This window comes from Podarcis muralis, chromosome 10 (assembly GCF_964188315.1).
Source record: "Podarcis muralis chromosome 10, rPodMur119.hap1.1, whole genome shotgun sequence".
In the NCBI taxonomy this organism is placed as follows: Eukaryota; Metazoa; Chordata; class Lepidosauria; order Squamata; family Lacertidae; genus Podarcis; species Podarcis muralis.
This window is the reverse complement of record NC_135664.1, coordinates 70776346-70802962: the sequence shown is the minus strand read 5'-3', so window position 1 is coordinate 70802962 and position 26617 is coordinate 70776346. Positions and strand designations below refer to the sequence as shown.

Here is a 26617-nt window from a genome sequence, read left to right as displayed (position 1 = left end):
CAGACTCATTGTTAAAACCGTGTTTATGGAAGACAATCTTACTCTGCGAGTGATCGCCAAAGAAGAGGAATGTATCTACGGTATGTTTTGTTTTGGTAAATCTTTATTGGTTTAAAATACAAACGTAAAGGATCATTTACAATGAAGGTAAGTATAGAAAAGTTAAATACAAAAGAAGAAAATGTATCTATGTTTTTAAATATGTTGGAAGCTGCTCAGAGAGTGGCTGGGGCAACTCAGTCGGATGGATTGTTGTTGTTGTTTAGTCGTTAGGCGTGTCCAACTCTTCATGACCCCCTGGACCAGAGCACACCAGGCACTCCTGTCTTCCACTGCCTCCTGCAGTTTGGTCAAACTCATGCTGGTAGCTTTGAGAACACTGTCCCACCATCTTGTCCTCTGTCGTCCCCTTCTCCTTGTGCCCTCCATCTTTCCCAACATCAGGGTCTTTTCCAGGGAGTCTTCTCTTCTCATGAGGTGGCCAAAGTCTTGGAGCCTCAGCTTCAGGATCTGTCCTTCCAGTGAGCACTCAGGGCTGATTTCCTTCAGAATGGAGAGGTTTGATCTTCTTGCAGTCCATGGGACTCTCAAGAGTCTCCTCCAGCACCAGAATTCAAAAGCATCCATTCTTCGGCGATCAGCCTTCTTTATGGTCCAGCTCTCACTTCCATACATCACTACTGGGAAAACCATAGCTTGAACTATACAGACCTTTGTTGGCAAGGTGATGTCTCTACTTTTTAAGATGCTGTCTAGGTTTGCCATCGCCTTTCTCCCAAGGAGCAGCCGTCTTTTAATTTCGTGGCTGCTGTCACCATCTGCAGTGATCATGGAGCCCAAGAAAGTAAAATCTCTCACTGCCTCCATTTCTTCCCCAGTCAGATGGGTGGGGAATAATAATAATAATAATAATAATAATAATAATAATAATAATAATGGAATAGGGCACCCCTCTTTTCATCAGAGAAGCATTGGAGGATATGCACTGCGTCCTGTTACACAGCAACAACTTTTCTTGGGCCTTGCGGAATCGTGACGGGAAGTGATGTTTGCCAACATTCTTCCTTCCGCACGCAGCTATTGAAAAATAAAGAGATCTCTGTTCTGTGCCCGGAACCTTGTGAGTCTTCCGCTAACTGCCTCAACTGTCGCTCCCAATGCTGGCTTGAACATCTGCCCCAGAATATTGCCACCCCGAAAGAGGCAGAGGCAAGGGAGTCACATCAACCTTCCACCCAATGGAGCATCTTTCTCACTGATGTGCGTTCGGCACGGACGATGCTTACGGGGCCACGTGATAACTCAACTCTTCCACCTCCTGAAGTTCTGCAGCGAGCAGTGAAGTTCCATTGCACAGCCAGCTGAGGCCACTTTGCCGCTGTGGTCAGCCATTATCCAACCGCCACAACACCAGGTGACTTTTGAGTTTGTGGTGGTGGCGAGGAGGATGTTGTTGGGGGCCCTGGAGCTAAGTTGGGGGATCAGTCTGGGCCCTGCCTGGGTAGGAGGCTGCTGGAACACCTTCAGGAACGGTTCTGAATTTCCCGAAGGAAGTCTAGGAAAGGAAGCAGCAAATATCTCGGTTGTGCAGAGGAAGATGCTGGACTCTTGAGTTAGAACATAGCTCTGTACTGACTACACAAAGAGCGGCAGATTCTAGGTGCAGCCTTTCTCAACTGGTGGGTCCCCAGATGTTGAACTACAACTCCCATCACCCCTAGCTAGCAAGGCCAGAGCTCATGGATGATGGGAGTTGTGGTCCAACAACATCTGAGGACCCACAGGTTGAGAACCGCTGCTAGGGTTTCAGATGGACGTGTTTTCCATTACAAGCCATAGATGTCGGGGATTGAACATGGCACCTTCTGCATGCCAATACAGCTGTCCTTCCACTGAGCCCTTCTGGCTCTTGGACATTTGGCCATGGAAAGAATGGCATGTTGCTCATTTCTGAAGCTTTAAATTCCTCAGGATGGAAACCATCGACAGGTGTGATCTGCAGTTAATCCCACAAACCAATGATTTTCTTTCGCTGTGGAACAATGAAAACAGCGAAATCTGCTTGCCTTGTCTATAAATCAATAGTTCACTGGCTTTTGCTTTGTTAGCTCGGAAACTCTAGGGTCAGTCTGCTGTTAAGGACAGAATGAAACTGAACATACTGGCAACAGCTGGAAGTTTTTGAAAAGTCTGTTGTGTCTGCCCAACTGCTTCACGGAATATGTGACCATATTAGCATGTATCCCATACAGAATGGCTGCATACCAAAAGGGAAAATAAAGATGGCCGGAGAGGGCACAGATTTGCATAAAATTTGCATATAGTGATATATGTGTGCATTGATGAATGTTTAGAATTGGACGAGGACTGCCCTTTTTCTGCATGGTGATTTGTGCTCCTGATGGTACTGACTATGCCTAGTCAGTACCTTTCGAACCTGCAAAAGTTTCAGGACAGACATACGGCTTCATTTTGTGCATGCCCTGTAGCTGAAATCCTCTAACTTTTTATACCATCAGTGCGTCGCACTTTCACTGCACCACGGTGCAAGAGCGCACCATCGAGACAGCAATAATGAAGTAGGCTTGGGGAAGCATTGGAGGGATGGGAACTACGATTCAGTGTAAACAAGCGTACACGCAAAGGTGGAAAAATATATATCTTAATTTCACATTTTTCCTTTACAACAATCCTGTGAGGTAGACTAGGCTGAGAGATTGTAATTGGCTCAAGGTGACAGACGTATATGTGCAAAAGACGTACCTGTGTGCGGCAAGATCAAAGGCGGGAGAAGCTTCTTGGTGTAGAATGGGATGCTCCTATTTTCATCGGAGAAATTTTGGAGGGTATGTTGATATTGTTCAGCTTGGAGCAGTAGGATGAATAAAAACAGGACCCGCCCCCCCCCCCCCGGGAATGGAAATGGTCTAGAATAGATCATAAATATGGTTTCAAAGCTTTACTAACAGAACTTTCTACACAACAGACATAAAGCAGTAGCGATACATCCAAATAGTTGCATAGAATCATGTTGTTGTGGAGGGCGCCATTTTAGTTGGTAGTCCACCCGCTTGGACTACTGCAATGCGCTCTACGTGGGGCTACCTTTGAAGGTGACCCGGAAACTGCAATTAATCCAGAATGTGGCAGCTAGACTGGTGACTGGGAACGACTGTCGGGACCATATAACACCAGTCCTGAAAGATCTACACTGGCTCCCAGTATGTTTCCAAGCACAATTTGAAGTGTTGGTGCTGACCTTTAAAGCCAATAATAATAATAATAATAATAATAATAATAATAATAATAATAATAACCACCCATGCTATACACCTGAGCTCAGACACAGATCCTCAGTCAGAAGTTGCTAGATGTAAAATAACTTGTAAAGAAATGAAAGACATGGATAATTTAGAGAGATGAAAACTATGGAGAAGAACATATTGATATGTAGTCTTAGAAAAATTATTTTAAGGACCTGTGCAGGGGACGGGGGGAAGTCACGAGATTCAGAGAATCTCATTTATGGATATGTTTAAAAAGTTTTTTCCTTTTCATTATTTTAAATTTGTTCCTGTAAAAACCAATAAAAATATTTTGAAAAGAGAAAAAGAGCCACTGTTCAACTCGCCATTGCCCTTATGTGACCTCCGACCTTACAAAATGTGGCTTGCAACCTTGTCATAATCTTCAGAACCGTGTGGGGTGTTTTAAGATTCCAGGGCCTCCAAGCAACCATCACCTTTAATCTGCATTAGGCAGGAATTAGTTGCCCAGGGGGCAAGTTGTCCATTGCCACAAACCTGGTTCTGTGGGTGAAGTATCTTCTCCCCGCCCTCAGACTGACTGATTCCCTCCAGCGTCACTTCTGCCTCGGCGTGCGCGGGGCAGCCAAAATCGACTTGATCCGTCCCTCCCTGGCTACAGACCCCATCGCCCCTGACCCCTGGCCATTATGCTAGTTAACGGACAAATGGTTCCTAAGGCGGTGTTTCAGTTGGTGGGTCGACATGGTGCAAATGAAGATGTCATCTGGCGATGGCGCCATGCTGCTCTCCTCGCCACGGCATCCCTCTCTACGTGTAAGTAACAGAGCCCCGTACCTGACAGGAAGTGGCTCCTAATAATAATAATAATAATAATAATAATAATAATATATTATTTATACTCCACCCATCTGGCTGAGTCTCCCCAGCCACCCTGGGCGTCTTCCAACAAAGTATTAAAAGACCAAATAAATTGGTCATTTAAACATTAAAAGCTTCCCTAAACAGGGCTGCCTTCAGATGTCGTCTAAAAGTCTGGTAGTTGTTCTTCTCTTTGACATGTGGTGGGAGGGCGTTCCACAGGGCGGGTGCCACTACTGAGAAGGCCCTGTGCCTGGTTCCCTGTAACTTGGCTTCTCGCAGCGAGGGAACTGCCAGAAGGCCCTCAGAGTTGGACCTCAGTGTCTGGGCAGAACGATGGGGGTGGAGGCGCTCCTTCAGGTATACTGGGCCAAGGCCATGGCAATCCCACTTCTGCTGGCTGAGGCGGGTGGGAATTGGCACCCAATTCTGCTTCCTTTCCATCATCCTGAAGCAAAGTTCTTAACCCGAGGTAATATTTCTGGGTTAGCAGAGTCTGTAACCTGAAGCGTCTGTAACCTGAAGCGTATGTAACCCAAGGTACCACCGTAAAAAGGATGCTGACAGACAGCCTAATAATAAAATAGGTAAAGGTAAATTGTAAAGGGACCCCTGACCATTAGGTCCAGTCGTGGCCGACTCTGGGGTTGCGGCGCTCATCTCACTTTATTGGCCAAGGGAGCCGGCATACAGCTTCCGGGTCATGTGGCCAGCATGAGTAAGCTGCTTCTGGCGCACGGAAACGCCGTTTACCTTCCCGCTGGAGCGGTACCTATTTATCTACCTACACTTTGATGTGCTTTCAAACTGCTAGGTTGGCAGGAACTGGGACCGAGCAACGGGGACTCATTCCGTCGCGGGGATTCAAACCGCCGACCTTCTGATCGGCAAGCCCAAGAGTCTCAGTGGTTTAACCCACAGTGTCATAATAACAGAGCCCTCCCCTCACTTTTACAGGTCAGAGATTAATGAACAGCCATAGGCCTAGGTAAAGATGAAGCTTTTTGTCCGGTGCCTAAAGACATGTAGTGATGGCACCCCTAGGTAATTACCAACACACACCCCAAGGAACTACCACCCATTTAGGTAACCACTGGCATAAATCATTGTTGGGTACTACCGTATTGGCCTGAATATAAGCCTACCCCTTTCCCCCCAAATTCTGTGAAAAGTTACAGTGCTGCTGAAATTTGCGAACTTACAAAAACGGGCTTTTACGACATCGCTGCTGAAACATACATACGGTAAATCGGAACATGTGTGAGTGCCTGCGGAATTTTAAGGGAGCGGCTTATATTTGGGAATTGTCTTTTTTTCTTAACCCCCCCCCCCCCCGAGTTTTAAAGATGCAGTTTATATTCAGGTGTGGCTTATAATCGGGCCAATACAATAGGCCCCTCTCTGGAGATTGCAGGATGGGTAGCTGGTTCCTCTGCTTGCTAGGAGTGCTTGATTCTACCTAAATGTCTGTTTGGAAGTAAATTGGGTGGAACATGAAGATGGCACATGTTTCTCCTTTGGAAAGGAGCAAACTCTGCCACCCAGTGACTATCTGGGTATCACACTGTCTAGGGGAAAGTGAGGTGACCATGGTGGGAAGAGTGAATAGCAGAAACGAGGTTGGATTGGGGGTTCCTCAGGTATCAAAATGATTTGACGTTTTTAACTTCCCAGTTCGAGACACGCATCCGAACATGTGCAGTCAGTTCCAGCTGAAGCATGAAGCCACCTACTCACAACATCCTAACTTGGTGAGTGAAACCTGACTTCTTTTTCCATCATGAAAAGGTGCCAAAGGAAGAGGAAAAACCATTGTTGTTGTTTAGTCGTGTCCGTCTCTTCGTGACCCCCTGGACCAGAGCATGCCAGGCACTCCTGTCTTCCACTGCCTCCCGCAGTTTGGTCAAACTCATGTTGGTCTCTTCAAGAACACTGTCCAACCACCTCGTCCTCTGTCGTCCCCTTCTCCTTGTGCCCTCCATCTTTCCCAAGATCAGGGTCTTTTCCAGGGAGTCTTCTCTTCTCATGAGGTGGCCAAAGTCTTGGAGCCTCAGCTTCAGGATCTGTCCTTCCAGTGAGCACTCAGGGCTGATTTCCTTCAGAATGGAGAGGTTTGATCTTCTTGCAGTCCATGGGACTCTCAAGAGTCTCCTCCAGCACCAGAATTCAAAAGCATCAGTTGTGGTTCGAGGACCCGATCCCCGCAAAGTGGAATGAAAACACAAGGACACGTGATATAAGGTTAATGGGCAAGAAAAGGCCACAACTTTATTGATTACAGCAAGTGAAAGGTATTGGCTTAGGCATTGGATTACGTCAGCTGACTCCACCCCCTCAGAGAGGGGTGAGTCTAAAACAAGGGGGTTTATTCACCAGTAGGTGGGGCCTGTTGATGCTAATCCAACTATAAGCTCTCCCCTGATGTCACCGAGGGTCGTGCCACGGCCTCCCGCCACGCAGGCATCGGACAGAATACACGACCGCCGGATTCCTTTAACGGAATACCCAAAAATTGAAGGCGTAGGCGATGGCCACACCTAGCCCTTCGACACACCACAACACATTATTCCAATGCCTAACCTACCCACCAATACCACGAAAGTTGTGACGATTGCTATGAGGTAGGCGAAAAAACCAAAAAGCCTAATGCCAAATGGAAAAATTCCTACCAGGCCCCCCAGACAACCAGGGCGACCAACCTAAGGTCCATAGCAAGGCCAAAAGAAAATGAGACCCTGAGCTCTAAGGGAGTGGAGGGTGGGTGACTCGTGATGGGACGACAAAGAGTGAGGCCAGGAGGCTGGCGCCGCAGCAATTTAGGATGCTGTACATGCCCCCTCGAAGGCACCTGGTTGGGGCGGATACTGGCTCCCGCCCACAACCACTCCCCTCTCTTGCAGGAGGAGAGTCTTTGGCGATCAGCCTTCTTTGTGGTCCAGCTCTCACTTCCATACATCACTACTGGGAAAACCATAGCATTAACTATACGGACCTTTGTTGGCAAGGTGATGCCTCTGCTTTTTAAGATGCTGTCTAGGTTTGTCATTGCTTTTCTCCCAAGAAGCAGGCATCTTTTAATTTCGTGGCTGCTGTCACCATCTGTAACTGATCATGCAGCCCAAGAAAGTAAAATCTCTCCCTGCCTCCATTTCTTCCCCTTCTATTTGCCAGGAGGTGATGGGTCCAATGGCCATGATCTTAGTTTTTTTGATGTTGAGCTTCAGATCATATTTTGCGCTCTCTTCATTAAAACCATAGAGCCATATATTTGGAAAGGGCACCTAGTCCTGCCCACCTTGCAGTAGGTATCTCAGCGAAAGCATCCCTGACAGATGGCCATCCAACTTCTGCTTAGAAGCCTCCAAGGAAGGAGATTCCACAACCTCCCAAGGGAGACTGTTCCACTGTTGAAGAGCTCTTACTGTCAGAAAGTTCTTCCTAACATTTAGTCAGAATCTCCTTTCTTGCAACTTGAATCCATTGGATTGAGTCCAGGCCTTCAGAGCAGCGGAAAGCAAGCTCGCTCCATCTTCCATGTGATAGCCCTTAAGATATTTGAAGATGGCTCTCATATCACCTCGGTCCTCTCTTCTCCAGGCTGAAGGTACTCAACTTCTTCAACCATGCCTCTATAAGGTTTGGTTTCCAGACCCTTGGTCTTCTGGAAAAACGCCCTAGGAAGGCTGCCAACTTCCCAAGTCTTTGGAGCGTCTCTCCAGTGGTCCTTCTCTGGCTGTAAATCTTCTTCAGTCCAGAGAGACCAGTAATAAGCGACCCTTCTCTCCTGAAAAGTGTACGCCAGTTTTCTGGCATATCATAGCAGAAGAAAGACTCAACCGTAGTTCTAAAACTACTTTATTTACAGTCTTATATACAGAGACTCCATCAGTACATCTGTGCTCTCTGAACACCAGTACAGAACTGTGACACACACAGAAGTAAAACTAACTTCCAATAGTCCTCAGACTTCCTTTCTCACACTCACTCAGACACTCGCATGATTTATACAAATCATAGTACCATAGTACTACTCGCTGGAGCAGCTCGGATAGATAAAAATCCTAATCCGAGCCACCCCCCTCTACACGTGTTCAAATTTGTCAATTTCTTTCTTGAACTGTGGTGCCCAGAACTGGACACAGTCTTCCAGGTATGGACTGATCGAGGCAGAAATGAGCGGTACTATTACTTCCCTTGATCTGGACACTAGTCGATGAAGCTTATGAGTCACTACACCGGTCTGTGGCATATGGGAATGTTCAGGGATGCAGGGGAGGATATATTGTCTGATTATGTCCTTTTCCAACTTGTGTTAACAAGTTCGCAATTTAGCAGAGTAACATTCCCCTTTTTTAAACTTGCAGCGGACGCGTTTACTCAGGCTCGCTAAAGCCTCTATAATAACTGTTCTGGTATTTTCCCCTTATTCCTTCATAAAGGATAAGACACGACACAGTCTTCTATAAAAGTATAAAAAGAGTTTACTCACATTCTGTTCACAGTCAGATCCCAGTAGGCAGACTTAGTTTAGAAAAGTAGCATACACCTGGAAACTATCACATAAGGAGACAGTCCCTTTGTTTTCCCTTGGCTGGAAGCCAAGAGAGCATCTTTGACTAAGCAGATGTTGCTTCTTCGATGCATGTAGTCAAAAAGAGAGAGAGATGGCTGCCCTGCCCTGTGCTTTTGTCGTTACCTGCACAGGTGAGGCCACGCTCACCTCTAGTCACATGCAGAGGAAGTCTGTCCCAGCCCAGAAGGAAACAGGAAGGTTACCTGCTGGCTGGACAAACGTTCCTCCCCAGGTGTAAACATGTTCACTCTAGGAATGTTGTACTTGACTGCTCTTGTGTTTCACATCCCACATGGCAGACCTGCTCGCCGTCTTAGATCCCTCCCCCCAATGCCATGCCCTTTCTCTATGCAGTTTGGTCATCTAAGATGGCAGCCGTGCGCCAGAGATTGGGATCTGTTCCTATCTGGAACAGAGATGGACAAGTGACTGCTGGTGATGACAGCAAACAGGGATCCCTGACAGTGGGAAGCAGTGCCAGGTAAGGCCTGATAGTGGAGGAGGAAAATGATCAAGGTGCCATACCTTGTCACCCGCAGAGGTTGGACGGCCATCTGTCATGGATGCTTTAGTTGAGATTCCTGCATTGCAGGGGGTTTGGATGAGAGGGTCCCTTCCAGCTCTTATGCTTCTAACATTTTCTCAGCAGTTAACTCGACTTTTGTGACCCTGTTTCTCAAACCACCACATCTCCCACTGTCCCCACAAGCCACGATTGACACCTGCAGCCATTTCCCTACAAGGTGATTACCTTGCCAGCCTGTTGCATGGTGATGCAGCTATTCTGTCTGTCGCCGTGTGCTGTCAATCACAATGCCATGTGATATACAAGGACAGTGATTAGCCAGCAGGCCCAGTACTGGGCCTGCTGGCTACTCACACTGTCTACTAGCGCATCACGGTGGTTTCGGAGGAAGAATCGAAGGAACTGGTCAACTTCGGCAGTAGCTGGAGCAGCAAAAAGGCCAGTGATATTCTATGTTTTCTTGCTGTGAAGAGAGGAGGAAAGGGGTGGGGTGGGGTGGGGAACAGAAAACAGAGCATGATGGGGACCAACACAGGTAAAGAACTCTTCAGTCAGCATTGCTGACGTTTGGGGAAACTGGGTAAGGGATCTACTGTTAACGGAGAAATCTGAGGGCTCCCTTGGACAAAAAACAAGGACACCAGCCAGGAATACCAGAGCAAAATAGCAGCCAGCAGGCTTGGTCTTTATTGAAGACTGTCGCGACAGGACTCCCACTTGCCACCAGGTGGATCAAGATGGAAGCCCCAAACAAAAGAGAACCCAAACTTTTATTAGCTGCTAATCCCCATGTTACACCCCCCAAACTACATCACGGTTACATCACGGTTACATCAATAAAGGGGAGGTCTGGTGGCAGGAATCTGAGCATCCTGGACCCTGCCCCATGGTTCCCCTTGCCCTCCACCAAACACCCATCAAGTGTAACAAAAGATATATTTACATTTCCCTGTTTCCCAGCCAAGTTAATCACACCCTTTTGTCTTCATCTGAGTTTGTTATTTCTGGAATGGCTACCTGTCTGGCACTCAGGTATCAGGATGCCAGGGATTATCACTCAGGCAGAGGGGCTGCTGAGTAACTGAGCTCACATGTCTATATGAATTTCTGAAGTTTCCCCAGTGAGCCAGTACATAGAGACATTTATCAGTGAATTGTTACATTTGGTATCGTGCAGCAGAGGCCCTTTGAATAGATAGGAAGAAACTGTGATGAAGTGTTTTGTGGGGACAAATTTCAAAATTCACAAAAGTGTTTGTGCTGGTTTTGGTAGTGGGCTGCATGTGCATGATATCTGCTGGAGGGGCAACCTCCGCCCAACCTATACATAAATTCCTGCAACAGTACCATCAGTGCCTTTTCCTGGTGTAGAAAAATCTGGGGTTGGCTTTTACCCAGTGTCCCCTAAAAGTCCATGATCGGTCAGAAGAGAATGGATGGAGGCAGGATCCAGGGACAATAAGGCAGATCTTTATTTTTCTGTTGCGACAGAGTTCCCGCCACCCTTGCCAGGAGGTGAGGGTCTGAGCAAAGGTGTGCAAGAACTTTTGAAGACTTTAGAAATTGCCCAGCCCTTTCCTTTAGCCAAAGACCACCCCAAAGGATCATGCACACATCACAGAAAGACGCCATCTACAACAGAAGTTTGTGTGTGGCTTGTCTGCTGCTTGCCAAGATAACCCAATAATATTTTACCAATTGCATTACTGGACAGTCTTTTGACATAGTAAATGCCTTAGACCTTGAATCCAGGCCACAGCGTCAAAATATTCATACACAAAATTTGACCTTAAATTTGTAGGATTTGCAAGCTTTTTCCAAGATATTTCCTTCTACAGAGGAATATTTGGGGGTCATTAGGAGTTGATGTGGATTCAGGATTGCTCTGTTGTTCTTTAGTCATTTAGTCGTGTCCGACTCTTCGTGATCCCATGGATCAGAGCACGCCAGGCACTCCTGTCTTCCACTGCCTCCCACAGTTTGGTCAAACTCATACTGGTAGCTTTGAGAACACTGTCCCACCATCTCGTCCTCCGTCATCCCCTTCCCCTTGTGCCCTCCATCTTTCCCAACATCAGGGTCTTTTCCAGGGAGTCTTCTCTTCTCATGAGGTGGCCAAAGTCTTGGAGCCTCAGCTTCAGGATCTGTCCTTCCAGTGAGCACTCAGGGCTGATTTCCTTCCGAATGGAGAGGTTTGATCTTCTTGCAGTCCATGGGACTCTCAAGAGTCTCCTCCAGCACCAGAATTCAAAAGCATCAATTCTTCGACGATCAGCCTTCTTTATGGTCCAGGTTTCACTTCCATACATCACTACTGGGAAAACCATAGCTTTAATTATACGGGCCTTTGTTGGCAAGGTGATGTCTCTGCTTTTTAAGTTGCTGTCTAGGTTTATCATCACTTTTCCCCCAAGAAGCAGGCGTCTTTTAATTTCATGACTGCTGTCACCACCTGCAGTGATCATGGAGCCCAAGAAAGTAAAAAGCACTTCTGAGCGTTCATTTTATTTACGGCAATTCTTAAGATTCTTATAAGGCTGGGTGAAATGGTGCTGCCCTGTTCAAGCACGACAAAACCAATAATGTATGAGGCCTTCTTCCCTTCTCAGTTTACTTATTTTATTTTTCTCTCTCCTGGGGTAGGTCCAATACTTCCTTCCATTCACTGATGCTCAGTTTCAAGAGCGGCTTGAACAACACAAGGGAGAAATCGCCATCATGCTAAGGTCCTCGGAGTTCAATCAAGACAAAACTGCCTTGATTGTGACTAACAACCCACTTCCCCTCTTCATATCCGGACAACAGCTTTCAACACCTTTCCAGTTTTTCCCTGAAGACATCAGGGTAAGTTGGCTCTCCGACACGCATACCTTGCTTAAAGTGAAAAGGGGATTTCCCCCACTTCTGACACCATTTAGGGAAGCTTTTAATGTTTGATGTACAGTGGTACCTCGGGTTACCTATGCTTCGGGTTACATACGCTTCAGGTTACACACTCCGCTAACCCAGAAATAGTGCTTCAGGTTATGAACTTTGCTTCAGGATGAGAACAGAAATCGTGCTCCAGCGGCATGGCGGCAGCAGGAGGCCCCATTAGCTGAAGTGCTGCTTCAGGTTAAGAACAGTTTCAGGTTAAGAGCAGAACCTCCCGAACGAATTAAGTATTTAACCCAAGGTACCACTGTATTACTGTATTTTAATATTTGGTTGGAAGTCGCCCAGAGTGGCTGGGGAAGCCCAGCCAGATGGGCGGGGTATAAATTTATTATTATTATTATTATTATTATTATTATTATTATTATTATTATGGGGGTCAAGGAGGGAACTCTGCGGCATGACCTTTCCACAAAAGGTGTCTCTAAACCAGGCATAGGCAAACTCCGGCCCTCCAGATGTTTGGGACTACAATTCCCGTCATCCCTAGCTAACAGGACCAGTGGTCAGGGATGATGGGAATTGTAGTCCCAAACATCTGGAGGGCCAGAGTTTGCCTACGCCTGCTCTAAACCGGCCTTCCCTAATCCCAGATCCCTATATATTGTGGGACTACCAATCCCATTATCCTGACCACAAGTCACACTGGCTGTGGGATGATGGGGTTTGTAGTCCTGACTGCACGACAGAAGTTTATAAAATTGTGCCTGGCATGGAGAAAGGAGATAGAGAAAAGAAAAGCTCTTCCTTCCTCTCTCATAACTCCACAAGTTCGTAAGGAAAAGAAAAGTACCGTATTTTTTGCTCTATAAGACTCACTTTTTCCCTCCTAAAAAGTAAGGGGAAATGTGTGTGCGGCTTATGGAGCGAATGCAGGCTGCGCAGCTATCCCAGAAGCCAGCACAGCAAGAGGGATTGCTGATTGTTAAGGAGTAAGTTGTTTTTCCTGCACCACTCCCCCAACTGCTCAACTTCCTTCCTATAGGCCGCCTCCCCCTCTCCAGCTGTAATTAAACCAACCACCGTTGTATCATCTGCGAACTTAATGATCTTATTACTGGGGTATTTGGGGGCACAGTCAGCTGTATAGAGCGTATATAAAAGCGGGCTCAGCATGCACCCCTGCAGCGTCCCCGTATTCATGATGAGATCCGCAGAGACGTGGGAACCCAACCTGACCCTTTGGGAACGGTTTGATAGAAAGTCTAATATCCACCTGCACAAACATGGTGGAAGTCCCAGGTCTAATAATCTGGGCACCAATCTATGCGGAAGAATAGTATGAAATGCAGAACTAAAGTCTACAAATAACAGTCTCGCGTAGTTCCCTTGCTTCTCCAAATGAGTCAGGACAGCATGTAAAGCCATTGCCGCAGCATCTTCTGTGGATCTCTTTGCCTTGTACGCAAACTGGTAAGGGTCAAGTCCCACTGGCAGACAAGATAGGATGTGGTTCCTCACCAGTTTTTCGAAACATTTCATTATAATGGGTGTCAACGCCACAGGGTGGAAATCATTCAGACTGTCTATCTTTGATGTTTTTGGCAGGGGTATAATGGTAGCGGATTTCAGACAGGGTGGAACAGTGGCTTGGGCCAGAGACTGGTTAAAAATCTTCGTAAAGATTCCTGCCAGTTGGTCCGAACAATCTCATAGCACCCTGCCAGCCACCCCATCCGGGCCCATAGCCTTCTTCGTGTTTACCTCCTTTAATATTCGCCTCACTTCTCCCTCTTCCACCCTGGCAGCATTTCCTGTAGGCAGGGACGCCAATAGCTCTGGCATCCCTGTTGGAGTCACTGTTGGTGTCACCTCAAATCGGGCAAAAAAGGTATTCAACTCTCCCACCAAGGAAGCAGTACTCTCTACCACTTATGAATTCCTTGATTTATAACCAGTCAGATGTTGGACTCCCTGCCACATTTGTCTAGTATCATGATTTCTCAGATGGTCCTCAATTTTTCCTCTGTACTCCGCTTTTGCTTTCCTGATACCCCTCTTCAGGTTCGCTCTTTCTATACCATACAATACCCGGTCCCCAGTTCTAAAAACAGAGTTTCTGGCCTTCAATAATCTCCTAACTTCTCCCATCACCCAGTGCTTCCTATTCGGATACAACTTAGCATACTTTTCCCTGGTGACATTTGCTGTGCAGAATCTAATATAATCCAGGACCGTTGATGTATAAGTTTCTAGATCTTGATGGTCGAACATATTCCAGTCGGTCTCCTGGAAACAGTTGCTGAGAGGCTCTCTCAGGCCACACCATAACTGTTAAGTTGTGGACGAACATATCAGATGACACAGCGATTCTTCCAAAGCAGCTCTTTATTTGTAAGCTGGAACAGAACTTAACTGAGGAGCTCAGTCAGCCTGCTTATATAGAGCTCCAGAACAATGTAACTGTTGCAACTTTCTAAAACTATCCAATCACTGAATGTCACTTTTGATCCTTCATTTGCATACAAAACTATCCAATCACTGAACGTCACTTTCGATCCTTCATTTGCATACAAAACTATCCAATCACTGAACGTCACTTTCGATCCTTCATTTGCATAACTATCTACAGTATCCCCCTGCTGGCCCAGGGTGAGAACTTCAGTACATAACAGTAACCATCTGTGTTTGTATCTGGCCTTGTTTCCTGAGGGGTGTGTATACTGGTGTCAGAAGCAGGGACACATGATCTGAACCACCGAGGTGCGCCAAGGTCTTGACCTCATATGCCCGTCTAATGTTCGTATACACCTTGTCAAGAGTGTTTTCTCCCCTTGTTGCACACTCAATGTGCTGATGGAATTTTGGGAGTACTGCCCTCACATCTGTGTGATTGAAGTCCCCCGCAATAATGTGCACCACCTCCGGGTATCTGCTCAATTTAGCATTGATGTTTTCATGCATAGTACTCATGGCCCTGCATGCATTTGCAGTTGGTGCTATGTACACCGCTGTTAACACCACTGTTGTAAATTCCCGGGGAAGATAGAAAGGTCTGCATTTAATTGTCAGAAATTCCACATCCGGAGAACAGTAGCTATCCAACTTGACAGTCCATACACCAGTTTTGATTTACAAAAATACACACACCCCACCTTGTTTCTTGCCAGAATCCTGTGTCCTGTCCCACCTGTACGTTGTAAAACCTTGTAATTCAACAGCTGTGTCTGGAATAGCTGAATTTAACCATGTCTCTGTGAGTATCAGCGCACAACAATCCGGGATGTCTTCCTCCACTCCTACATGAAGCCTCCATTCATCAAGTTTATTTGCCAATGATCTCTTGCTGTTGTTTAGTTGTTTAATCATGTCCGCCTCTTTGTGACCCCCTGGACCAGAGCACGCCAGGCACCCCTGTCTTCCACTGCCTCCTGCAGTTTGGTCAAACTCATGCTGGTAGCTTCGAGAACACTATCCAACCATCTCACCCTCTGTTGTCCCCTTCTCCTTGTGCCCTCCATCGTTCCCAACATCAGGGTCTTTTCCAGGGAGTCTTCTCTTCTCATGAGGTGGCCAAAGTATTGGAGCCTCAGCTTCAGGATCTGTCCTTCCAGTGAGCACTCAGGGCTGATTTCCTTCAGAATGGAGAGGTTTGATATTCTTGCAATCCATGGGACTCTCAAGCGTCTCCTCCAACACCAGAATTCAAAAGCATCCATTCTTCGGCGATCAGCCTTCTTTATGGTCCAGCTCTCACTTCCATACATCACTACTGGGAAAACCATAGCTTTTACTATACGGACCTTTGTTGGCAGCCAATGATCTCACATTAGCGTAAAAGATACTTGGAAGAGGTACTTTACATCGTTGTTTCCTTATCTTCCTTATCTTTATTCTCTCTTTCATCTGACCTTGTCCTCTACAGCCTCTCTTCTGCTTCCGGTCTCTTCTCCTCCTCCTCCAACCCCCGTGATTTACGATTTCTGGAATCTCACATGCCCGTAGCTGCTCCCACACAGCACAGTTTCTACATCTGTATCTGCTGCTACTTCTGTCCCTGTACAACAGCATACCAAGCCTTTAGATCGGGGGTCAGCAACCTTTTTCAGCCGTGGGTCGGTCCACCATCCCTCAGACCATGTGGTGGGCTGGACTATATTTTTTGGGGGGGCAGGGGGAATGAACGAATTCCTATGTCCCACAAATAACCCAGAGATGCATTTTAAATAAAAGCACACATTCTACTCATGTAAGTTCCCGTCCCTGGGGGGTTGTCTGTATAAATCTGTATTTTATTCTGAATCCATGTTATGGGTCGTTGGACCGCTATAAAGATTATTATTATTACTCATGTAAAAACACCAGGCAGGCCCCACAAATAACCCAGAGATGCATTTTATATAAAAGCACACATTCTACTCGTGTAAAAACACCAGGCAGGTCCCACAAATAACCCAGAGATGCATTTCAAATAAAAGCACACATTCTACTCATGTAAAAACACGCTGATTCCTGGACCGTCCACGGGCCGGATTTAGAAGGCGATAGGGCCGGATCCGGCCCTCGGGCCTTAGGTTGCCTACCCCTGCTTTAGCTTTAACCAGAGCTTCACAATTGGAATAAATTTATTGCGTATCTAAAAGACAGCTGTAAAAATTTAAAAACACTAGCAGGACTGAAGTGGCTCCTACAATGTAAAACAGATAAGATGTGAGTATAAAATACGCGAAAAAAATGTGATAAAGGATACCAGTGGAAGGGATGGAGGGAAGTCATAGCTCGGCAGAGCAAAAGGGTTATATTTTGATGGATGTATGGATTGTTGAAAAAAAAGATTATGTAAAAAATAATAATAATAATTTTTTTTAAAAAAAAGATTTAACGAGAGCTTCTTTTCCTATCCCACCTTCCCTTTAGAGGAAAAACCAACCTGGTTCGGACCACTTACCCCCAGTGCAAGCCCAAAAGAGCCAACTGAGTCCCAGCAACAGGAAGCTGAGGAAACCTGCAGAATTCAGGTAAGGCCACAGCTCTTTCCCTTGGAAAAAGAACGGGCATTGTGCTTTAACACACATTGCTTCAAGGTGGTTTTCAGTGCAGCTGAAGCCAGCCTTTCCTCACCTTGTGCCTACAATTCCCATCAGCCCCTGGGAGTGTCATCAGTCAGAATGTACAGGTGCTTTGCCACTTCTGGAATGGCTGTAACTGGATTTGATTCATCTCCCAATAAGGGATAGGATTTATCTAGAATTTGGCGGGTGATCAGTTTATCGTTCAGGATGTAATTCAGACCCTCCAAGCGTCCCTAATCTCCAGGGACAGTCCTGGATTTACAGAAGCCGTCCCGGTTTCTGATTTGATCCCAGAATGTCCCACTTTTCCTTTGTTGTTGTTGTTTAGTCGTTTAGTCGTGTCTGACTCTTCGTGACCCCCTGGACCAGAGCACGCCAGGCACTCCTGTCTTCCACTGTCTCCCGCAGTTTGGTCAAACTCATGCTGGTCTCTTCGAGAACACTGTCCCACCATCTCGTCCTCTGTCGTCCCCTTCTCCTTGTGCCCTCCATCTTTCCCAACATCAGGGTCTTTTCCAGCGAGTCTTCTCTTCTCATGAGGTGGCCAAAGTCTTGGAGCTTCAGTTTCAGGATCTGTCCTTCCAGTGAGCACTCAGGGCTGATTACCTTCAGAATGGAGAGGTTTGATCTTCTTGCAGTCCATGGGACTCTCAAGAGTCTCCTCCAGCACCAGAATTCAAAAGCATCCATTCTTCGGCGATCAGCCTTCTTTATGGTCCAGCTCTCACATCCATACATCACATATGTATATATATGTATATGTATGTATATATATATATGTATGTACGTACAGACATACGTATCACTTCCTATTTTGCATAAGCTGGGGTAGCTCAGGCAGTAGATATTGGCACTCCTGATCTCACGGTCATGGGTTCGATCCACACATCAGGCAAAAGATTCCTGCATTGCAGGGGGTTGGACTAGATGACCCTCATGTTCCCTTCCAACTTTACAATTCTATACTAGAACATAAGACCTCTAAGGGGTTTACAGTACAGCAGTCTAAGATATTAATTAAAAATACCATAAAGAGCAAACACTGAAAATGATCTACGTATGATTTTTAAAAATATATATCATCAGTAATTTTAAAACATTTAGACTTACTGGAATAACGTGTTAATATTGCATGCTAAAATTACATGCCTAGGCAGGCTCGTTGGAACAAAACATTTGTTAGCAGGGCTCCTTCTGGTGGTCCAGCTGGCTGGTTCTTAGAGGATTCAATGCAGGCTGCAATGTGCTTTGTCTTTACCTCCTGCACTGCCAAATGGTTATGTGGTCTAAACCACTGAGCCTCTTGGGCTTGCTGATCAGATGGTCGGCGGTTCAAATTCCCGTGATGGGGTGAGCTCCTGTTGCTCTGTCCCAGCTCCTGCCAACCTAGCAGTTCGAAAGCACACCAGTGCAAGTAGATAAATAGGTACCGCTGCGGCGGGAAGGTAAACGGCGTTTATATGCGCTCTGGCTTCCATCACGGTGTTCTGTTGCACCAGAAGCGGTTTAGTTCTGCTGGCCACATGACCCAGAAATCTGTCTGGGACAAACGCCGGCTCCCTCGGCCTGAAAGCGAGATGAGCACCACAACCCCATAGTCACCTTTGACTGGACTTAACCATCCAGGGGGGATGCGGGTGGCGCTGTGGGTTAAACCACAGAGCCTAGGCCTTGCCGATTAGAAGGTCGGCAGTTCGAATCCCCGCGACGGGGTGAGCTCCCGTTGCTCGGTCCCTGCTCCTGCCAACCTAGCAGTTCGAAAACACGTCAAAGTGCAAGTAGATAAGTAGGTACCGCTCCGGCGGGAAGGTAAACGGCGTTTCCGTGCGCTGCTCTGGTTCGCCAGAAGCGGCTTAGTCATGCTGGCCACATGACCCGGAAGCTGTACGCCGGCTCCCTTGGCCAGTAAAGCGAGATGAGCGCCGCAACCCCAGAGTCGGTCACGACTGGACCTAATGGAAGTAGATAAATAGGTACCACTCCGGCGGGAAGGTAAACGGCGTTTCTGTGCACTGTTCTGGTTTGCCAGAAGTGGCTTAGTCATGCTGGCCACATGACTGTATGCCGGCTCTCTCGGCTAGTAAAGTGAGATGAGTGCCGCAACCCCAGAGTTGGTCCCGACTGACCTAATGGTCAGGGGTCCCTTTACCTTTAACCATCCAGGGGTCCTTTACCTTTATGCGCACTGACTTGTACCCAGTCAACTTCAGAGCAAAGCGTGTGCCCTTTTGTTCTGGTCTCCACCTGGCTCATAGCTACACAGAATACTCAGAATGCCTGGTTTGTGTCATCCACCACCGTTCCATAGTGACATTTGGGCTTTGGCAAGGACCATCAGCTTTCTCTCCCAGAAGGTCCCCAGAGCATTCAGGAATCCACCGGGTTATATCTGTCTCCAGATGTGGTCTAGCTGAGCGAGCCCTCCACCCTTTCATCGGGGAATTACCACCACCAAGCCAAATTCCAAATGCAAAGTTATTGCTGTTTGGAACCGAAACCAAGCCCTCCACCGAAGCCATTTTAAGGCGTATCTTTGTCGAAATGTCTTCAACACCTGCAGGCGGCAAACTGGCAGACCCAATCTGGCACCTTTCAACACATCCAGCACATGGTGAGGTTCAGGGACAGGCAGAACACAGATCAGGATTTATCTGAAGATCTGTGGATGTAAAACGGGGGTGGGGGGGCGACTGGATCCAAGCCGTGGGCCAGATCCCTCAGTGCCCCACCCTCCATATGCCACCTTCAGTCACCTGATGTCATAAATAATGACATCACGTAAATAGACACCTGTCAGAGCCGCTGATGGTTGCAGCGACCTCCTCTGAAGGTCCATTCTCAGTGCCAATCAGATGATTAGTGGCGGGATGTTTTCTCCACTAGCACACAGTAGTTTGCATGAAAACCCTTTGCTAATAACGAGCTTGCTGAGGAAATAAAGGGGTCTAACAAAACTCCGCTGAGGAGAGGATCTTTATCTGATGTAAGGCAGATGTTTAACCAGCATGTAAGAAATCTCACCCAGGTGACAGTCTCTACCTTGTGTTGACCTCCCTCTAGGCATAAGGACACGGGTGGTGCTGTGGGTTAAACCACAGAGCCTAGGACTTGCTGATCAGAAGGTTGGCGGTTCGAATCCCCGTGACGGGGTGAGCTCCCGTTGCTCGGTCCCTGCTCCTGCCAACCTAGCAGTTCAAAAGCACCTCAAAGTGCAAGTAGATAAATAGGTACCGCTCCGGCGGGAAGGTAAACAGCATTTCCGTGAGTTGCTCTGGTTCACCAGAAGCGGCTTAGTCCTGCTGGCCACATGACCCGGAAGCTGTACACCGGCTCCCTTGGCCAATAAAGCGAGATGAGAGCCACAACCCCAGAGTCCGTCACGACTGGACCTAATGGTCAGGCGTCCCTTGACCTTTACCTTAGACATAAGGCTGCATAGGGTACACAGTGTGGGACAGTAAAAATCTTGAAGAGGAAAGCTGCCTGCAGGGTAAACCCTGGCTGCCAGACTGGAATACCATAGAGCCATTGAGCTATAATTTTGGCGTTGAAGACCTTAAGGGCTGAAGGGATATGCGAATTACCTCTTGTTATGAAAAAATGCAGTATGGTCTATATAGACATCTTACTGGCATTCCCCGCCATTGCACGGTGCGAGGACCATAGGAGCCTATGATACCACTGGGGGGGGGGGAGGGGATTTCCATTAACGAAGTAAACTTGATCGATCCCTACTGAGCAAACTTACTCCATCCCGCAAGCAGGTTCTCCAGAGATAAGGATTTCACCAGCGAAGCCCATTTTTCAAAAAATTACGCGGAGAGGCGCTTGCTGAGAATGTACCCCCAGCTCCGTAAGCACACGAGGCTTGGTAAGCAGTCTTCCTTTACTCAAAGAATACAAAGAGGTGGAGGGGAGGCCTACTCGATGCAGGATACCCACAGCTGCAGAGGTCTAGCCTCTGCGTTAAGACCTCTAGGTAATGGGCTCCATGGCCAAACTGCTCTGACCTATTAAGAGGATTTCCTGATGTTGAACCGACAGCTAACCTCAAGGGAGGAAAGGACGTTTTCTGGGCTCAGTGAAAGTGCAAATGCTTTACACGCAGAGCAGGCCTAGTTCAGTGGGCAACCCATGGCCCTCCAAACGTTGTTGAACTCCACCTCCCAGCATCCCTGACCACTCACTCGCCATGTTGGCTGGGTCCTGGTGTCCAGAGAACTATAGGTTCCCACTTGCCCACAGATCCTCAGCTGCCTGTCCTGCGTCTACAGTGCTTCCTGCCTCTGATTCCTCTCTCTCACTTAAGCCTGTTGCTTGTTCAGCATCCAACCATTCTGCCCTCCCGCTTGGTCCTCTGACCAGTGTCCCACTAGTGCTCCCCTGGCTCTCATCCGTCCTCTGAGGCCTTCCTAATGGGTTCTCTGGCCCACCACTCCTTATCGTCCGGTCAGTCCTATGTTTTGTGGTCCAAAACATCTGGAGGGCACCAGTTGGGGGGAGAAGAACATGGTGTACAGCTCTGGCCCACCCCGTCTTACGCTCCAAGAGCCTTCCGCATGGGTTGGTCTCACCTGTGTTATTGTTTGGTTTGTTTGTGCTTCCAGGTACAAACGAAATGGAACCCCTCCCCAGTATCCAAGGCTGGTCCCCCAAAACAACGCATTGGGAGCCTCTGACCATCTCGTGCTTGACGGAAACAAGGCAGACTATTAATGTACCAGGAGAAGATGGCTTCAGGTATGGGAGAGCCCCGCTCTGGATCGTCGACAGCTCGGTTGTACCTAAGTATGCCAAATAAAAGCCTTCTGCTGACTCTGCACATTCTTTGCTTCTCTGCGACGCGAAGCCTCAATCCTGGCACCGCCCAGTGGCACTGGCGTTTAGTGCATCGCTATAGATTTGGGAGGGGATTCCCCCCTCCCCTCCTAGAAATTAATAAATGGTAGGGTGTTGTTTAGGGACGTGGGTGGCGCTGTGGGTTAAACCACAGAGCCTAGGACTTGCCGATCAGAAGGTCGGCGGTTTGAATCCCCGCGACCGGGTAAGCTCCCGTTGCTCGGTCCCTGCTCCTGCCAACCTAGCAGTTCGAAAGCACATCAAAGTGCAAGTAGACAAATAGGTATCGCTCCAGCAGGAAGGTAAACAACGTTTCCGTGCACTGCTCTGGTTCGCCAGAAGCGGCTTAGTCATGCTGGCCACATGACCCGGAAGTGTACGCCGGCTCCCTCAGCCAATAAAGCGAGATGAGCGCCGCAACCCCAGAGTCGGTCACAACTGGACCTAATGGTCAGGGGTCCCTTTACCTTTTTACCTTTAGGATGTTGATTATTTGGGGTGAGGGGGGAGAAATGCAAGCTGCAGAGGAATTCCTGGGCCAGCCTATGCAAAACGACTTGGCCAGGCTGGGGCTGTTAAGAAACAATAGAGCAGGGGTTGGCAACCTAAGGCCTGTGGGCCACAAGCGGCTCACGGGTGTCATTTAACCGGCCCCCGAGCTGCCCCAAACCGAGCTGCCAGCTTGGCAAGTCCCTGCGCGTGGCGCTAAACTGGCGCAACGCGGCGTGGGGACTCACTTCCGTGGCTCCGGAAATTGCGCATGCGCAGATGCCAAAAATCGCATCTGTGCAGACACAGACACTGGAAATCACATCTGCGCAGACGCAGTCTCCGGAAATCATGGGTGCGTGTAAACCTTGCTGACTCCTACAATAGAGGGCCATTGAGGTCCCTTGGCAATGCAAGAGAGCTGTCCGTTCCCCTCTAGCCCTGAGGTGTGAACAGAGACTGGGGGGGGTTGGAAGGTTGCCAAGGTAACTGGGTGTGAGGCCACAGGACACGAGAGTCTTTAGCAAGGTGTGCTGGGAAGAAGAAAGGGAGAGAAGAAAAACGGGGATCCATCTTGGGCAGGCTGGCTGAAGGCTGGCTGGGAGAGATGCCTTGGACTGCTGTGGCGGACAAGCCCCTCTTGAAATGACCATGTTGTAAGATCTGGACTCCCTGCATGCAGACTGAAGGTGTAAATAGGTGAATAAACTGTATTTCTTAAAGCTACGACAGTCTCCACCATGTTTAGAGGGCCATAGGTACTAGCCAGCCCAGATATATGCCATTTGCATCCTAAGCTCATGGCTAAAAAGAACCCACAGGTAAGGAGGCAAAACCCTGGTTTTCCACTCCCAACAGTCATTTTTGTGGCTACTGAACAGGCACATTCCACAGCGGGCTGTGTTTGGGGTCACCCCCTAAATATTTCTGGTCTTTCTGAAGATGGATTTTACCCTCAAGCCTGCTGACACCTACACCTCCTCTTGCATGGGTGGTGTCATTTGGGGGTACATAAGCAGTGGCACTCACAACCTGCTGCAAAATCGACCTGTAGCTCAGTGGTAAATTTCCTGCTTTGCATGCAGAGGGTCCCAGGTTCAAGTCCTGACATCTCCAGGAAGGGCTGAGCATGAATTGTGAAGAGGCAATCAGTGCGGACAATACTGAGTTGGATGGACCAATGGTCTGACTCCTGTAAGACAGCTTCCTATGTTTCTGTGATGGCGTGATGCCCTTCTGCTAAACTATCTTTGAAGGTCAAACTATGGAACAAAACAGGACTATTGATTTTAGGTTGCATGAGGGACAGACCTGTCTCACTCACCTTTAATATTTCTACAGTGCTGGTTTTGTGTGCTTCATTGTTCCTTCTAATAGAGAACACCATGGGTGCGTGCCAACATGATTGTAGTCCTAAACAAAGCCACTTTTATAGGGTTACCAGACGTCCCCGTTTCCCCGGGACAGTCCCCAGATTTGCGAATAAGACCAGACAAATTCCATCCCCGGAATGTCCCCGGATTTCATTGAATGTCCCCGTAAACGCAGCAGCGGCAGTCTCAGCAGCCCGGAGCAGTTGGCTCTGGCTGGCTTCAGGAGCTGCTCAGAAGTCCCCATATGATGGTGGTGCAGGGGCTCTAAGATGCAGCGTCCGGGCTGCCTCCACCTTCCCTGACTCCGGCAACTAAACTGTGATGGGAGGCTTCATGCTGCCTATCAGAGCAGCCTCCCAACTCCTACTTGCGTGCAAGCAGGAGGGGGCAGGGATCTCTCAGTTAGGCAACGGGAAGCCTCCCTTCCCAGCTGAAGGTTCTCTGCCCCCTCCTGCTTGCACGCAAGTAGGAATGGGATTGGGGCTGCTCCGATGGGAAGGGCGGCATCGCACTGCCCGAGCCTCACCGCCGCTCTCAGCCCTCCTTCTCTGCCTTCCATGCCTGACCCACCGCGCACCGCTTCCCCACCACCACCGCCAAAGAACCAACAACTCAGGGGTGCCCAGGCTCATGGAAAAAGGAGATAGAAGCCTCAGAGGAAGGGGGAATGTGGCGGTTGATCACTGCAGCATCAATGTCCCAAAGATGTAGTATTGATTGATTGTGTCCCCGGAGTCATTGATAAAAATCTGGTAACCTTACACTTGGAAAGGAATGAGGGGTATCAGCATGTTGGGGAGAACGTCAAGCTTTGCAGAAGTGTAAAAAATATTTTGCCAAGATGGGGGGGACGGGGACGAAACTGCGGAATAACCAGCCTCATATAACCAACATGCTAAAGTCGAATTAATGCATGAAGGAGTTAATACCATGGAGTAAGCTATTGCTGCCAGGCTTAGCTATGTCACTTCCCTTACCTTGGGAGGAAATAGGAAAGTCTACTGTTCCTCCCAGTCTACCTGAGAAACTGGTTGCTCCAGCTCAGCCACATGGCTCTCACCAGCCACTCTTGAGTTTTACTGCCTGTGCAACTTTTCCGACTGATGTATGGATAAGCACATGAACCAGACCTTTGAAGAGTTTGTAAGTAAACCCATTTTTAACTTACCAAACATGTGGTCTTTTCCTATTGTGGAGGAAGAGGAAAATTTTGGGATTCACTTGGAAGTGAATATTTTGAAGTTCCAACAGCCTATATTTCCACGCTTTCCTTTGCTGCATATTTTGTGATTTAAATCTCTGCCGGGCTTCTCTCATCAATGAGTGCTTGTCCCATACTTTGGTCTTGGCATCTAGGAGTTATCCTACACACACCCACACATATATATACACATACACCGTGGTACCTCTGGTACTGTTCTGGAGGCCCGTTTGCAACATGAAAAGCGCGCAACCTGCAGCGGCGCATCTGTGCACACACGGGTTGCGATTCGCCGCTTCTGCGCATGCGTGCAACGTCATTTTGTGTTTCTGTGCATGCGCAAGCGGCGAAACCCGGAAGTAACCCTTTCTGGTACTTCCAGGTCGCTGCGGGACGTAACCTGGAAGAACGTAACATGAAGCGGACGTAACATGAAGTAGGACTGTGTATATATATATATACACAGTGGTACCTCAGGTTAAGTACTTAATTCGTTCCGGAGGTCTGTACTTAACCTGAAACTGTTCTTAACCTGAAGCACCACTTTAGCTAATGGGGCCTCCTGTGGCTGCCGCACCGCCGGAGCACGATTTCTGTTCTCATCCTGAAGCAAAGTTCTTAACCTGAAGCACTATTTCCAGGTAACCTGAAGCGGATTTAACCTGAAGCGTATGTAACCACTGTGTGTGTGTGTGTGTGTGTGTGTGTATATACATACACCAACTGAAGGGACGCGGGTGGTGCTGTGGGTTAAACCGCAGAGCCTAGGGCTTGCTGATCAGAAGGTCGGTGGTTCGAATCCCTGTGACAGGGTGAGCTCCCATTGCTCGGTCCCTGCTCCTGCCAACCTAGCAGTTTGAAAGCACTTCAAAGTGCAAGTAGCGCTTCAAAGTGCTTCAAAGCGCTTCAAAGTGCAAGTAGATAAATAGGTGGTGGTAAGGTAAACGGCATTTCCGTGCGCTGCTCTGGTTCGCCAGAGTCATGCTGGCCACATGACCCGGAAGCTGCACGCCGGCTCCCTCGGCCAATAAAGCGAGGTGAGCGCCACAACCCCTGAGTCGTCCGCAACTGGACCTCATGGTCAGGGGTCCCTTTACCTTTACCAACTGAAACAAAGTGGGCAACGCAGCCTCTTTCCCCAAAAACCTATCTATTTGTACCAACAGAAACTAAGTGGGCAACCCAGCCTTTCCCCCCAAAACCACTCGAATGTCTGCCATGGGGGAATGATGAGGAAGTTGGGAACGGGGAGGGGTGTGTGGAATGGAATATCTTAGTGAAGGGCAATGTTGGCTGGCAGCTGAACAGAAAAAAATCATTGAAATATTTTATTACTTAATCGAATGAGCAGCAACGAATGTCTGCCACAGGCTGTGAGAAGCAAGGACCATCAATGGCCTGAGAGAGCTGTTGGGGCAGCTCCACCGCCATCTTCCCTGGAGCTCCGTGTGACCTGAGGGAAGTCAGTAATGGAGGGTAACACAGTTGGCCTGAGGGGATTCTTGTCACTCCACATTTTATAGGACGTATTCGTTTTTGTGTT

At 48.0% G+C, this 26617-nt stretch overlaps 1 protein-coding gene across 1 annotated transcript; it reads left to right on the top strand.

Annotated features, from left to right (window-relative positions):
- Window positions 1–1143: 1143 nt before the first annotated feature.
- On the top strand, window positions 1144–21973 carry TSGA13 (testis specific 13). The gene is made up of 6 exons (XM_077935620.1): window positions 1144–1414; window positions 5802–5878; window positions 11870–12070; window positions 17018–17118; window positions 20937–21043; window positions 21780–21973. Exons 2-6 carry the CDS (start codon window positions 5822–5824, stop codon window positions 21971–21973), a joined length of 660 nt encoding a protein of 219 aa, XP_077791746.1. The 5' UTR covers window positions 1144–1414; window positions 5802–5821.
- The last annotated feature ends 4644 nt before the right edge of the window (window positions 21974–26617 follow it).